Source organism: Scyliorhinus torazame, chromosome 4 (genome assembly GCF_047496885.1).
Source record: "Scyliorhinus torazame isolate Kashiwa2021f chromosome 4, sScyTor2.1, whole genome shotgun sequence".
NCBI classification, from domain to species: Eukaryota; Metazoa; Chordata; class Chondrichthyes; order Carcharhiniformes; family Scyliorhinidae; genus Scyliorhinus; species Scyliorhinus torazame.
In genome coordinates, this window is record NC_092710.1 from 111257983 (window position 1) to 111272585 (window position 14603).

At 50.3% G+C, this 14603-nt stretch overlaps 1 protein-coding gene across 2 annotated transcripts in view; it reads left to right on the plus strand.

Annotated features, from left to right (window-relative positions):
* Nucleotides 1–14603, plus strand: part of LOC140410418 (interferon-induced, double-stranded RNA-activated protein kinase-like) — a 179348-nt gene that overhangs the window by 75482 nt on the left and 89263 nt on the right. For both annotated transcript variants that reach the window (XM_072498487.1, XM_072498488.1), the window contains exons 5-6: nt 9750–9879; nt 12259–12338. In XM_072498487.1, coding sequence (XP_072354588.1) covers nt 9750–9879; nt 12259–12338 — 210 coding nt within the window. The remainder of the gene's footprint in view (nt 1–9749; nt 9880–12258; nt 12339–14603) is intronic.

Consider the following 14603-nt stretch of genomic DNA (forward strand, 5'->3'; position numbering starts at 1 on the left):
CAGACGTGATCTTTTTGCAGGAGACTCACCTAAAGGTTAAGGACCAAACGAGATTGAGGAAAGGGTGGGTGAGACAAATGTTCCATTCGGGGTTGGATATGAAGACGAGATGGGCTGCGGGGCTTATCATTAAAAGGGTGGCTTTTTCGGTGAATATATAGTGGGCAATCCAGGGGGAAGAAAGGTGACGGTGAGTGGAAGGCTGGAGAGAGCTCCTGTGGTGTTAGTGAATGTGTCTGCTCCTAACTGGGATGATGTGGCATTTATGAAGAAGGTGTGGTGAGTTTTCCGGATTTGGATACAGGATTTTAATTCTGTGCTCCAAGTCCCAGGAGTCGGGGGTGGTGAAGGAGCTGCTTGGGTTCATGGAGCGGATGGGGGGGGGGGGGGGTGGATCCGTGGAGGTTTGGGCGCCTGAGGGCGAAGGAATTTCCCTTCTTTTGGCACATACATCAAGTGCACTCCCATATCGATTTTTTTGTTGCGGATAAGGCATTGCTTGCGGGGGTGGTGGGATCAGAATACCCGGCGATTGTTATATCGGATAATGTGCTGCATTTTGTGGATCTGTGCGTGGAGAAGGGGGGGCACCCAATGACCACCCTGCAAGCTGGATGTGGGACTTTTGTCTGATAAAGGGACATGTGAGAGATTGGGGCAGCTATAGGCACATGTGTTGAGTTTAATAAAAATGAGGAGGTCTCTTCCTCCATATTTTGGGAGAGGTTGAAGGTGGTAGTTAGGGAGAACTAATCTCGATCAAGGCGCATAACAAGAAGGTGGATAGGATGGAAAGACAGGATGGTGGAGACTATTTTAACAGTGGATCAGCAGTACTCAGCCACCCCAGAGGAGGAATTGTTGAAGGAGAGGACTTGTCGATGGGGAAGGCGGTGGATCAGTTGCGCCGGGTATGAACATGGGGAGAAGGCCAGTAGGTTGCTGGCCGACCAGCTGAGATGACAAGCGGCCTCGAGGGAGATTGGGCAGATAAAAGTCTCTGGAGGCGAGCTGGTCTCTGACCCAGGTCAGGTGAATGTGTGTTGGAGGCCTTCCACCTTTTTGTACAGTTTGGAACCCCCGGTGGGGGGGATTTGGACATGAAGCAGTTTCTGGATGGCTTGGATTTTCCGGTGGTGGAAGAGGGGAAATTTTAGGGGCTGGGAGCCCCACTTGGGCTGGAGGAGGTGATGAGTTGCATTGGTTCAATGTAGTCTGTGAAGGCTCTGGGTCCGAACGGATTCCCAGCGGAATTTCATAAAATGTTCGAGACAGAGTTGGGCCCTCATCTAATGGAAACGTTTATTGGCTGGGGGGAGCTTTTGCCCACGTTGGCACAAGGTTCAATTTCGCTTATTTTGAAAAAGGACAAGGATCCAGAGGAGTGTAGTTCTTCTAGACCAATATCATTGTTAAACGTGGATTGTTGGCCAAGGTGTTGGTCACGTGCCTGGAGGTGAATGTGCTGGGGATTAGCTGAGGATCAGACTGGGTCCGTGGAAGGGAAAACAGTTATCGTCCAATATTAGGAAGTTATTTAATGTGGTGATGACACCCCTGATATGTCAGGAAACAAAGGTGATAATATCCATGGATGCGGAGAAAACTTTTGATCGGATTGAGTGGGAATACCTTTTTGAGGACTGAAGCGCTTTGGCTTTGGACCAGGGTTTATTAGTTAGATTAGGCTGTTGCACAAGGCCCCATTGGCAAGTGATCGCACTAATGCAACAAGGGGCGGGATCCTGCTGTACCTGGTGGGGCGGGGGGGGTCCCGGCGAGATGGAGTGGCGTGAACCACTCCGGCTTCGGGCCGCCCCAAAGGTGTGGAATCCTCAACACCTCCAGGAGCCTGGCGCCACGCCAACCGGCGCCGAAGGGCCTCCGCCGGCCGGCACGAGTCGGCACATGCGTGGGAGCGCCAGCGCGTGCTGGCGTCATCCCCGCGCATGCGCACAGGGATTCACTTCCGCATCGGCCATCGCGGAGGACCACAACGGCCGATGCAGAAGGAATAGAGTGCCCCCACGGCACAGGCCCGCCCGCGGATCGGTGGGCCCCGACCGCAGGCCAGGTCACCGTGGGGCACCTCCCAGGGGCCAGACCCCCCCGCGACCCCCCAGGAACCCCGGAGCCCGCCCGCGCCGCCAGGTCCCGCCAGTAAGGGACCTATGATTTACGCCGGCGGGACCGGCTACAGGCTGGCGGGTCTTTGGCCCATCGCGGGCCGGAGAATTCGGGTGGCCCCGGTGCCCATTGAGTCGCGCCGGACCCCACCATTCTCCGAAGCGGGTGGCGCGACTCGTGCCGGGCTGGTTTTGGGGGTGCGGGAGAATTGGGAGGACGGCGGGGGCGGGATTCACGCCGACCCCCGGCGATTCTCCCGCCCAAGTTCAGGTATTTTGATTTGCGCAGGGGAACAAGACAAGAATGTCCACTTTCCTCATTGCATTGCCGATTGAACTGCAGGTGATAGTGCTTAGGGTATCAACGGAGTGGAGGGGGGGGGGGGGGGACTGCGTAACATTGAATGTCCCTATATGTGGATGACTTGCTGTTATGGGTAACTTTTTCAAAATTATGTACAGTGCCGTTGGTTACAATTTATTATACAGTACAAAAAGGCATCTTGATGGAAGGGGGATTTAAAGAGGTGGGATGTTCTTCCTCTATTGTTGGCAGATAGGATCCAAACCGGGAAGATGATTGTCCTTCACGGGATGTTATTCATTTTCCAAAATCTCACAATTTTCCTGCCTAAATCTTTTTTGGGAAGGATAAATAGGATAATTTCAGCCTTTATATGGGCAGGTAAGGAGCTACGGATTCAGAGAGCATTTCATCAGAGGGACAGGCGTTTGGGGTTGTTGACGTTGGCATTGACGTATTTGATGAATTATTATTGGGTGATAAATGTGGATAAGGTTAGGAAATGGGTCGTGGAGGAAGGGTCGGTCTGGGGAGTGGATGAAGGAGGCTTCGTGAGTAGGGACAAGTCGGAGGGCACTGGTGATGGCTCAGCTTCCATTCTCGGCGGCCTAATGCTCTACGGGTTCGGTGGTGGTTTCTTCGATCAGAGTTTGGAATCAATTTAGGCAACGGTTTAAGCTGGAAGCCATGTCGCTCTGGGCACCGATTTGTGTAAATTATAGATTTATTCCAGAAGGGTTGGACATACAAGGTTTGGGAACGGGAGGGGATAGAGAGGTAGGAGCTGGCCACGTTCTTGCGGTTGCTGCCCCCTTTGTTGCCAGAAAAGATAGTGTCTGAGGATGAGATAGGTGAGAACAAGATCTCTGATATATATGGGCAGTTAATGGAGAGAGAGAAGGTGCCAATGGAGGAGATAAAGAGGAAGTTGGAGGAGGAATTGAGTGGTGTATTTGAGGGGGGATTTTGGAGTGAGACCTTGCGTAGGATAAACTTGACGTCCTCATGTGCGAGACTCAGTTTAATTTAATTTAAAGTGGTGCAGAGAGTACATATGCCAAAGAAGCGTATGAATGGGATCTTTCCAGAGGAGGAGGACTGATGCGGGCGGTGTTTAAGGGGGTTGGCGAACTACACACATGTTCTGGTTCTGTCCGAAATTGGTGCAATTTTGGGAGTCCTTTTCGGGGATGATGCCAGAGATCTTGAGGGTGAAGGTGTGCCCGAGCCCACGGGTGACAATTTTCGGTGAGTCGGAGGATCCGGCAGTTCAGGAGGGGAGAGAGGCCAACATGTTGGCCTTTGCTTCCCTGATAGCCTGGAGGAGGATTCTCTTAGGGTGGCAGGCACCAGAGCCGCCAAGGGCAGTGGTGTGGGTGAGTAACCTGACACAATTTTTACATTTGGAGAAGATAAAGTTTGCATTGGGGGTCGGAGGAGGGGTTCTACTCGAGGTGGAAGCTGCTCACCTCCTTCATTTAAAAAAATAAATTTAGAGTACCCAATTAATTTTTTCCAAGTAAGGGGCAATTTAGCGTGGCCAATCCACCTACCCTGCACAGCTTTGGGTTGTGGGGGTGAAACCCACGCAAACACGGGGAGAATGTGCAAACTCCACACGGACAGTGGGGTGGGGGGGGGGGGGCTTCTTGATAGCTCTAACCCCCTCCGCCACGGTGCAAACCATCCTTATCTCCCCCACTTTTTCTCTTTATTTTTTTTTTTTAAATATTTTTTTATTCTACATTTTCACATTTTCCTTCAAAGATTTACACCCCACCCACAAACAGTAACTGGTAACTAATACAAAATCAATCCCCTTAACAATACCAACGATCCCATCCTCCCACCACCCCAAACAACGGCCCACCTGTCAATATATGCATCCAATAAAACAAACCCTCCCACGGTGGAAACAAAAAACAAAGGAGAAAAAGAAAAAGGAGTCCGGGATCGCCCATGGTCACCATTGACCTATAGAGTCCACTCCCCCTCCCCCCTACACTCAACGCCATCCAACCTCTGAAAGAGTACCATACATGATACCCAAGAGTTGGAACCCCCCCCCCCCCCAAAGTCTCCAGCTCCTCCTGTCCACTGCCTCTTGTAAAACCCCTCCTCCCAACCTCGGTTCCTTCCCCCCAACTTTCCACCCCGGCTAGACCACTCGGACCCTGTCCTGCCAGGCTCCGATGGCCGCAGCCCCTCCCCCCACCTCACTCCCGTTCACTGGCCGGCTTAAACCGGCCAGCGTGGAGGCTCCCGCCCGGGTCCCTTTCCCACTTGCCCGGCCCTAGGAAAGCCCTGAGATCCCCTTTTAGCACACAAACCACGCATATCCACCTACACCCCAAAGAGCCCTCATTTCGAGTGAAAGTCCCATCCCTTCCCTTGTCCAAATATATACAACATTGGCTCCTTTAGCCCATACACCCGCAGTGATACAAAAAAGAAGAAAATACAGTCATAAGGTTACATGGGCACATGGCCATTCCTCAATTTGTCAGTTCTGCCACAGTCCTTCTGCCTTCGCAAACTCCTTCGCTGCTTCCAAAATAAAAGTCCCTGAGCTTATAAGTCACCCTCAGCTTCGCTGGATATACAATGCCGCACTGCACCTTGCCAATGTACAGTGCCCTCTTCACCCGGTTGAAGGCAGCCTGCCACCTTGCCAGCTCCACCGTAAAGTCCTGGTATACACGTATACCAGCTCCAGCCCACTGCACCACCCGCTTCTGCTTGGCCCAGCGCAGGACCTTCTCCTTCACCCTGTACCTACGGAAGCACAGAGTCACTGCCCTTGGCGGCTCACTCGCCTTTCGTACAAGCCTCCACGACCGATGAGCCCGATCCAGTTCATATTGGGAGGGATCCTCCCCCTCCCCCAATAGTTTTGCCAGCATCGCGGCAAAATACTCAGTCGGCTTCGGTCCTTCAACTCCTTCGGGCAGCCCCACAATCCTCAAATTCTGTCGCCTGGATCTATTTTCCAGGTCTTCCATTTTTCCTCGCAGATCCTTGTTAGTATCCATCACCTTCCACATCTCTTTCCCCATCGAGGCAAGTTGATCACCGTGCTGCAATAACGTCTCCTTCACTTCCTTCAGCGCCTCCCCTTGCTCTCGCACCTCCGCCACTGTGCTCGCCACCTCCGTCCTCACCGGGGAAACCGCCTCCTCCACCAGCACACTCAAAACCTCCTTCATCTCCTTCCTCACCGTCTCCATGCATTTTGCAAACTGTCTTTCGAATTCCGCAGCCATCACCTTAGTTATTTCTTCAGCCGTAAGCAATGCGGCCTCCCCTGGTGCTCCAGCCTCCATTTTCTTTACTGACCCCGCAGTGACCTTTCCACTCTCCAACGGACTTTCAGCCGCTTTTTTCACGGACGTTTTTTTGCTGGTCTTCGACATTCCCCTCCTCTGTGCTGTCTCCCGACTTTTACTGCCTTCGCTGGCCCTAGGACCGGGCTTTAACCCCCGACAATGCCGTTACCGAACGGGAGCCCTCCAACGCGCGGCTGCCTCCCGCCCGCCGTCACCGGAAGTCCTTTTTCTCTTTATTTTAATACACAAAACAAGCAAAACAAAACCCGGTGGAAGGGGCACCCGATGTCACTTGCATTTCTTGGTCGGCTTTCTTTATTGTTTTTGTCCATTTGCCTCAGCTTCATCCGTCTGTTGTTCCTTCTTCCGGTTCTTTCTCTCTCTCACCTTGCTGTGCTTGTTGTGGTCATTGTAAGTCCTGTGCACTCCCCCCAGTTTGTGTTCTCTCCTGTTTGCTCCCTTCTGCTCCCCTCTGTTGTTCTCCTTCCCTTGTCCTTCTCCTCTCCCTGCCCCCTCACCCCACCTCTCCCCCCTTCTCTGCTAGTCCCCTTTCTTTTCTGCTGTGTTTGGCTATTCCCTCTTGCTCCGCACCCCCTCCCTTCCCCAGGTCTTCCCTCCCTTCCCTCTCTTCTATCATGTCTCGGCTACTTTCCCCTGGCTCTTGGCTACTTTTTTATTTGTTTGCTTGTTTGTTGGCCACAAATAGGTCCCGGAACAGTTGGGTGAATGGCTCCCATGTTTTGAGGAAGCCATCTTTTTTTTTTCATAGAATTTACAGTGCAGACGGAGGCCATTCGGCCCATCAAGTCTGCACCGGCTCTTGGAAAGAGCACCCTACCCAAGGTCAACACCTCCACCCTATCCCCATAACCCAGTAACCCCACCCAACACTAAGTGCAATTTTGGACACTAAGGGCAATTTATCATGGCCAATCCACCTAACCTGCACATCTTTGGACTGTGGGAGGAAACCGGAGCACCCGGAGGAAACCCACGCACACACGGGGAGGATATGCAGACTCCGCACAGACAGTGACCCAAGCCGGAATCGAACCTGGGATCCTGGAGCTGTGAAGCAATTGTGCTATCCACAATGCTACCGCGCTGCCCCTTCCGTCTTCCGACCCTCGGATGTTGAATTTGATTTTCTTCATTTGGAAAAATTCCGAGAGGTCGGACAGCCAGTCTGCAGCTTTGGGTGGTGCTGCTGACCGCCAGCCGAGCAAGATTCTGCGCCGGGCGATCAGGTAGGCAAAGGCAAGGGCGTCCGCCCTCCTCCCTATGAAGAGATCTGGCTGGTCTGATACCCCGAAGACCGCCACTTTCGGACATAGCTCCACCCTCGTCCCCACCACTTTGGACATTGCCTCAAAGAAGCCTGCCCTGTACCCAGTAAGTCTGGGGCAAGACCAGAACATGAGGGCATGGTTGGTTGGGCCTCTTTGGCACCATTCACATCTGTCTTCCACCTCCGGGTAGAACCTACTCATTTGGGTTCCTGTTAAGTGGGCTCTATGTACCTCTTTTAGTTGCGGTAGGTTGAGCCTTGTGCACGTGGAGGTGGAGTTGACCCTATGTAGTGCTTCACTCCAGAGTCCCCACCCTAATTCGAGCCCCAAGTCTTCCTCCCATTTCCTCCTCATCGCGTCCGGTACCGTGTCGCCCTCTCTATCAGATGTTCGTACATGTCGCTGCAGTTTCCTCTACCTTGAATGTCTCCGTCCAGTAGTTCTTCGAGTAGCGTCTGTTGCGGTAGTCGTGGGTACGTCCTTGTCTCCTTCCGCAGGAAGTTTTTAAGCTGCAGGTATCTGAATTTGTTGCTCTTGGCTAGCTGGAATCTCTCCGTCAGATCGTCCAGTGTTGTGACCCTGCCGTTGGTGTATAGGTCCCTGACTGTCAGTGTCCCCCCGTCCTGTCTCCACCTTTTAAAGGTGGCGTCCGTGAGTGCTGGTTCCAGGTCTGGAGGGTGGCCACCACCACTGGCTGATGGAGCGCTTTTTGGATGGGGATGGGAGTGCCGCCGGGGCGAGGGCACGGAGTGAGGTCCCCCTGCAGGAGGCCTTCTCCGCACGCACCCTCTCGGCTCACTTGCACCTTTTTAGGTGAGCACTTGCCTCAGAGAAACTGCAGAGGATTTTCTCTAAATTATCTAGATATTCCTTCTCAGTGGCTCCGGTATTGATGACATCGTCTAGGTAGACCGGCACCCTTGGGAACCCTTGCAAAATGCTCTCCATAAACTGCTGGAAGATCCGCACAGGCGGATGATACTCCAAATGGAAGACTGGTGTATTCCTACAGTCCCCTGTGGGTATTGATGGCTACATGTTTCCTGGAATCCACAGCCAACTCCAACTGGAGGTATGCAAGGCTCATGTCCAACTTGGAGAAAGAATGACCCCCAAGCCAACTTCTCATAAAGATCCTCCATGCGTGGCATTAGGTACCCATCCAACCAGGAGCTCGTGGTCCACTTCCGACAGCAGGACATACGGAACCGGGCGAGCCCTAAAATACTTGGGTTGGACTTCTGTGTCCACGTAAAATTTGGCCATGGCTCTCTTTATTTTCCCCAATCCATCTTGGAAAACTTCCGGGTACTTTCCCAGGACCTGTATTCCACCTGTACCAACTTTTAAAGATCTGTTGCCAATCTAGGCAGAGTCTCTGCAACCAGTCGCGGCCTCACAGACTGGGTTCGGGTGAACTGATTGCTGCCCGTAGGCAACTGGATCATCGTCATTCCAATGATGGACATTGGCTCTTCGGTATATGTCGCCAATTGTACGTTAGTGTCCCTTAGACCCAGGTGTTGGATCCCTGTACAGACTTTCTGGATGTTTGTTGTTCAATGACTGAGACAGCAGCCCCTATTTCCATCTCTAATGGGTGGCCGTTTACCTGGACGGTGATCTTGATGGGGTCTACATTTGGTGCCATAATGCAATTTAGTTGCGTCCATGCATCCCCATCGGGCTTGGCTAAGTGTAAAGCCCTGGCTCTGCGTACATGTGTCACCCAACCAGGGCAACATGCTCGCTGACGGTTCTGGCGTACCCATCCCCCATGGTTCCTGCATCCATAGGTACAGCACCATTGTGAGCCTTCCTCCTGGAGTTCAGGAGAGGTGTCTTGTCGGGCTGCAGTGGCTCTTGGCCAATGGGTCTGACCACGACATTGCTCGGGTGTCGACTGGGTCCCATAGGCTCTGCTCTGCTGGGGGATTGGAGTGGGGGGTGGGGGGGTTACTCAGCGGAATGAGGGTGCCCAATGCTACTTACCTCCATATCTATGTAGCCCTGGAGTTCCTGGACTCCCTTTTCTGCGTTTTTACGAGAGAGGGATAACTCTAAGGCTTTTTTAAGTCTAAGGAAGGTTCTGCAAACAACTTACTTTGAGTGACCATGTTGTTTATACCACACACGTGGCAGTCCCACCGCATCTCTCAAAGGGACAGCCCATGGTCACAATGCTTGGCCAGTTTGCTCAGGCGGATCAGGAATTCCATGACCGACTCCCCTGGTCTCCCCGATTGTGTTGAACCTGTAATTCGGCACTATTACCGAAGGTTTGGGGTCGGAACGGTCTGCCACAAGTGCTACCAGCTCATCAACGGTCTTTGAATCCGGGGCCGCCGGGTAGGTAAGGCTTTTGGTCACACTAAAGGTTGGGGCTCCACAGACGGCCAGGAGTATTACCTTTTGTCGGTCGTCTCCTGTGATTGCATTCGCTTGAAAGGAATACTGTGTCCTTTCGGCATACGGGCCCAATCTTCTACACCTGCATCAAAAGCCTCTTGCCCTCTCTCTCTCTCTCTCTCTCTCCCCCCATTTTTTCTCTCTCTTTCACCTTGGCGTGACATCCATTCTTGTCCTTGATGTCTGTGTGTGAAGTACTTCATTTAACATTAAAATAGGTGTGTAAATGCGAGCTACTCTTTTGCACTGGGTTAGTGTGACAATAGGTAAAGCACATATTGTTGTTGTGTTGCAGGTTTTCATCTATCGTTGTCATAGATAAAAAAGCGTATCCAATAGGCTATGGTAAAAGCAAACAAGATGCTAAACGTGAAGCAGCTCGACTCGCCTGTGAGGAAATTTACCACATTCCGTCACTTTGCAAGGTATGGAAATGGATCTGTGAACCTACTCGGTGAAAGCGCACAAACATCTGTTGGACTGTTGAAGCAAACAGGGAGGGAGAGCCGGGAAGACAGTGGAAAATAAGACATGAAAATTGTCACCACAATGTTGTCCCAACTGGCTCAGATGGGGGCCATTGACCTTGTACTGTTGCCAAGTTGCTTGCTCTCTGTATCGATTCCACTACAAGAGCTATGCGATATAATTAATACGAGGAATTGGGGTAAAACCAATTATATTGGCAAACAACTATTTATGAAACCACGTGGTTATTATAGTGTGTCACCTAATACATTTGTGAAAAGTTCACTTCCAACCACGTTCTAAACATCTTCAGCTCTGGGATTTTGAATGCTGTTTCCATTTCTCATTCCAGAGAGGAAGGGCAATTCAATTTGACATGGAAATACAAGGAAAATTCAGTCCCTGTCTTCTAATAAGTGAACTCTGTTGGCTCTCTGTTGGCTCACAGTGCACAATGACTGGAATAATGAGTTACTGCAATTACAGATTTTTATAAATAAATTTAGAGCGCCCAATTCATTTTTTCCAATTAAGGGGCAATTTAGTGTGGCCAATCCACCTACCCTGCACATCTTTTGGGTTGTGGGGGTGAAACTCACGCAAACACGGGGAGAATGTGCCATCTCCACACGGACAGTGACCTAGAGCCGGGATAGAACCTGGGACTTTGGCGCCATGAGGCAGCAGTGCGGTGGTGGTGCGGTGGTGTGGTGGTTAGCACTGCTGCCTCATGGCGCCGAAGACCCGGGTTCAATCCCAGTCCCGGGTCACTGTCCGTGTGGAGTTTGCACATTCTCCCCGTGTCTGTGTGGGTCTCACCCCCACAACCCAAAGATGAGCAGCGCAGGTGTATTGGCCCACACTAAATTGCCCCTTAATTTACTCTAAATTTATTTTATTTATTTATAACAAACTAACTAACTATTGGTTCTTCTGTTTAGTATGTGTTTGTTTCCAGCTCTACTCTGATCTACAGAATAATTTAAACTGAAATCTGAGTTGAGTACTCACTAGCCCCACACCACGTAGAGGGCACCAAAAGGCACCAAGTCACAAAAGGTAGTTAAACATTAGAAAAGCGGTGATAAAAACAGCAGGTAATGGAAACAGTCTTCAGTTCAGGCAACATCTTTGGAGAGAGAAACAAGGTTAAAATTTTGGGTCGATGACCTTTCATCAGAACCCATGTTTCTCTTTCCACAGATGCTGTCAAACCTGCTCAGTATTCCCAGCTTTTTCTGTTTTCTCTCCAGATTTCCAGCATCTGCAATATTTGCTTAATTATATTTGTGCATTAAATGCACCTGAAGAAAGTGCAAACTTGTGAGGACACACGTTGTCTCCCAAAATAAATGCACATTTAAGAAACTCACACCCATTATAAAATGCTTTGATAGGAAAGAGGAGCTGACTAAATGGAGGAAACTGTATCATGAGGTAATGGACGACACAGTGGAAAACATTAAAAATATTTATGGGGCAAAGAAAACACTTGGGCCTAAATTTTCAGCGCCCACCATCCTGGTAATCCGTGCCAACTCTGACAGGCCTGTTACCATTTTACGCTCAATTGAGCATCGATTGGCAGCAGGCAGAACTTCTGTCCACACTTGGGCGGAAGTCCTCAAGGAGAGCTGTCGACCAGTCAGGTTGGCTGACAGCTCTCCAGCACCTCCAGGCACAGCGCCGCAGTGGCCGGAAGAGGTACCGCAGCATCGTGCCTAAGCCTAAGTCCCAGGACCACACTTCAGGTAAGTACCAGTGGTTCCAGGGAGCGTAGGGGATGCCCTGGGGAAGTCGAAGGGGGTCTATCTTGGTGTGGGGCGGTAGGCCAGGGGTGGTAGGCAGGACCAGTGCTCCTCGGTCCCTGAGGAGAGGGTGCCCCAGTCTAAAGGGGCCTTCCAACTGAGATTCCCCCTCCTCCACTTCCAACACGAGGACCTGAGACACGGGGTGTCTGAGAACCCACAACATAAAATTCTGACCTTGAGTAGCTGCGGTAATGGACAGCGGTCAGATAGAAATGAAAGTACAGAAAGATCAATACCAAGGGTGCAGACTCTCCCGACCCGCACAGTATTTCAGTGGAAGGCCCTAACCGTGGAACACCATAGAATCACCCCCCCTATCATCAGCTCCTGTTATCGGAGAGATTTTAGACACAGTGGTTCAATTCCCCAGTTGTTAAAGTCATTGTTAAGACTAGAGAAAGGCAGAGTGTCTAACAGATCGATCAGGTGCTGCTCCTTGAACATGTTTAGACCTCGTGTTTCTTATCCTTCGACACAGCTCTTTTGGTCACTATGTTCTTCCTGTTTTCTCCCTTTATGATTAAGGATATGGCCAACATCAATGTAGAGAAGGATGAAGAATTCAAGAGCTTTTCAGAAGATTCTGGTGGTCAGAATACCCAAAGGTATGTTCAGTTTTTATTTTAAATGGTAGCTTCTGGTGTAAGAAGTGAAACTGTATCCAAAAACTTAATTCACAGCAAAATCATATCTTATTTTAATAGATTCTTACTGTGCAGAGGGAGGCCATTTGGCCAATCATGCCTGCATCGACCCTCTGAAAGAGCACCCTACCTAGGCCCACGTCCCCAACCTATCTCCGTAACCCAGTAAGCCCACCTAACCTTTTTGGACACTAAGGGCAATTTATCACGACCAATCCACCTAACCTGCACGTCTTTGGACTGTGGGAGGAAACAGGAGCACCCGGTTTCTGTGCAAACTTCAACACACAGTCATCCAAGGCCGGAATTGAACCCGGGTCCCTGGAGCTATGAGACAGCACTGCTAACCACTGTGCCATCATGCCGCATCTCTTTAACAAAACTTGAGAAGCAATGTGTTCTCTCTTTCTGTCTGTCTGCTTCTCCCTTGCGCACGCTCTCTTTATTCCAAACATTCTCCCGACCCTACCTGTCTCTCTTTGCGTCTGTCTCTCTTTTTCCTCTCAATACTGTTGTTCTCTTTGGTTGTTTCTAAATATGGTGGTCAATATGGTCGCCTTCCTTAATTCTAATTATGTTTACTTTAGAGTCGCCAGGTATTTTCGATACCGCCACAAGGTTCACAGCCGAATACTGATCAAAGAGCCAATACACCAGTTAGTTAGTTCAAAGTCAATACTATTTATTTACACACACAGTAATATCTACACATGCAAAAAGTACTACAAACTAAACTATCTCTAATGCTAAAGCCTATACTTAACTTCGAATGCCCACTCAGTCAGAGGAACAATGGCCGTTGTTCGGATCTGAGGCTGCTGGGTTCGAAGTGGTACAGGAGAACAGCTAAGGTCGTCCGTCTGGTAGCGAGCATTGACCTTGGACTTACTTGATTCTGGTGCAGCTGGTGGAAGGGTCTCTCCGCTTTGAGAGCCAAATCCAAGACAGCGATTCTCTCTCGGGGGTTTCTTCTTATACCCGGAGGGGCTTCGTGCGCTTTTGGGCGGGCCTTAAACTTGGCCCCAATTAATTGGGCCGCTTCTCGATCACTGGTATTGATCTTGATCAATAAAGGGGTGGGTGCCCTGATGGCTGGGCGAGTCCTAGGTGGCCATTGGCCTGCTTTGTTTACGCTTTCGGTTTGGGGAACTGGCGCAGCGAGGTCTGGGGCCAGATCGGTTACTTAAGTATCTTCCTTTGTTCCCGGAGATGGGCCATCCATATACTAATGGGCCTACAGTTTCAGTCTTGTCTGGGAGCTGTTTCTCTGTGCCTGCCTGCTTTCTTAGCATTGTCCATATTTCCCTGCAATCTTTGCAAACATCCATTTTGCATTCTGGAAGTGGCCATCCCAGATGGCTACACACCCTCCTTGTGATCTTCAATGCGAAGCGTGAAGGATCACATTACCGCGTCGTCTTCGTTCTCCTCCTGAGTCGGGCTCCCATAAGCACTGACAGACTCTACACTGCTCTGTCCTATGAATTGCAACTTTTACCTAAATTATTTTATGTACATACATCATTATAAAATTCTACGGGCCACTATGACATTCAGGCATGCATTACAAAATAAAAAAACTGGAACCTCTAACTGTCCTTAACTAAACTATCCTCAATCAATCCAAAAATAATCTACAACATTTTTAACTGTACAATAGCAGCAACACAGGTCTCTCTGGCTTGGCAGACAAGCACAGAGTTTTAGATTTCTTTATTAAAACAAAACGAACACACACAAAAAACGGATGTACTTTAATTCACTTAAAGGGGTGCGGGGTTTGTTGAAGTCTGAAAATAGGGGATCTGAGGGTGTATACTGGGGTGCGGGAGGCTTTCCTCCACCATTTCCTGAGTCTAAGGGTCTGAACTACACTGCAGAGTATCGCCAGTACTAACAGTGCTTCCACAACGTAGGGCAGGGAATACCAGGTGATGAACTTGTCACAGCAGGTCGGTGTATTGGTAACTGTCTCGAGGGTTAGTGTATGGCAGGGGTGGGGGACATTCACGGACTGTGTGGTAGGGGTCAGGGGGGTAGCGTCCGCGCGCAACTGGAGCGATCCCGCTAAGATCCAACTGTAGAGCATGATGGTTGCCTTCATCTTTCCTTTTTGTCTTTTTCTTCTTCTGAGGTTCCCGAGTTCTATGGACGCAAGCATCATTTCTGTTATTATCTTGTTAAGATCTCGTCTGTCCTTTATTGCCAATCACCCATTATAATTGG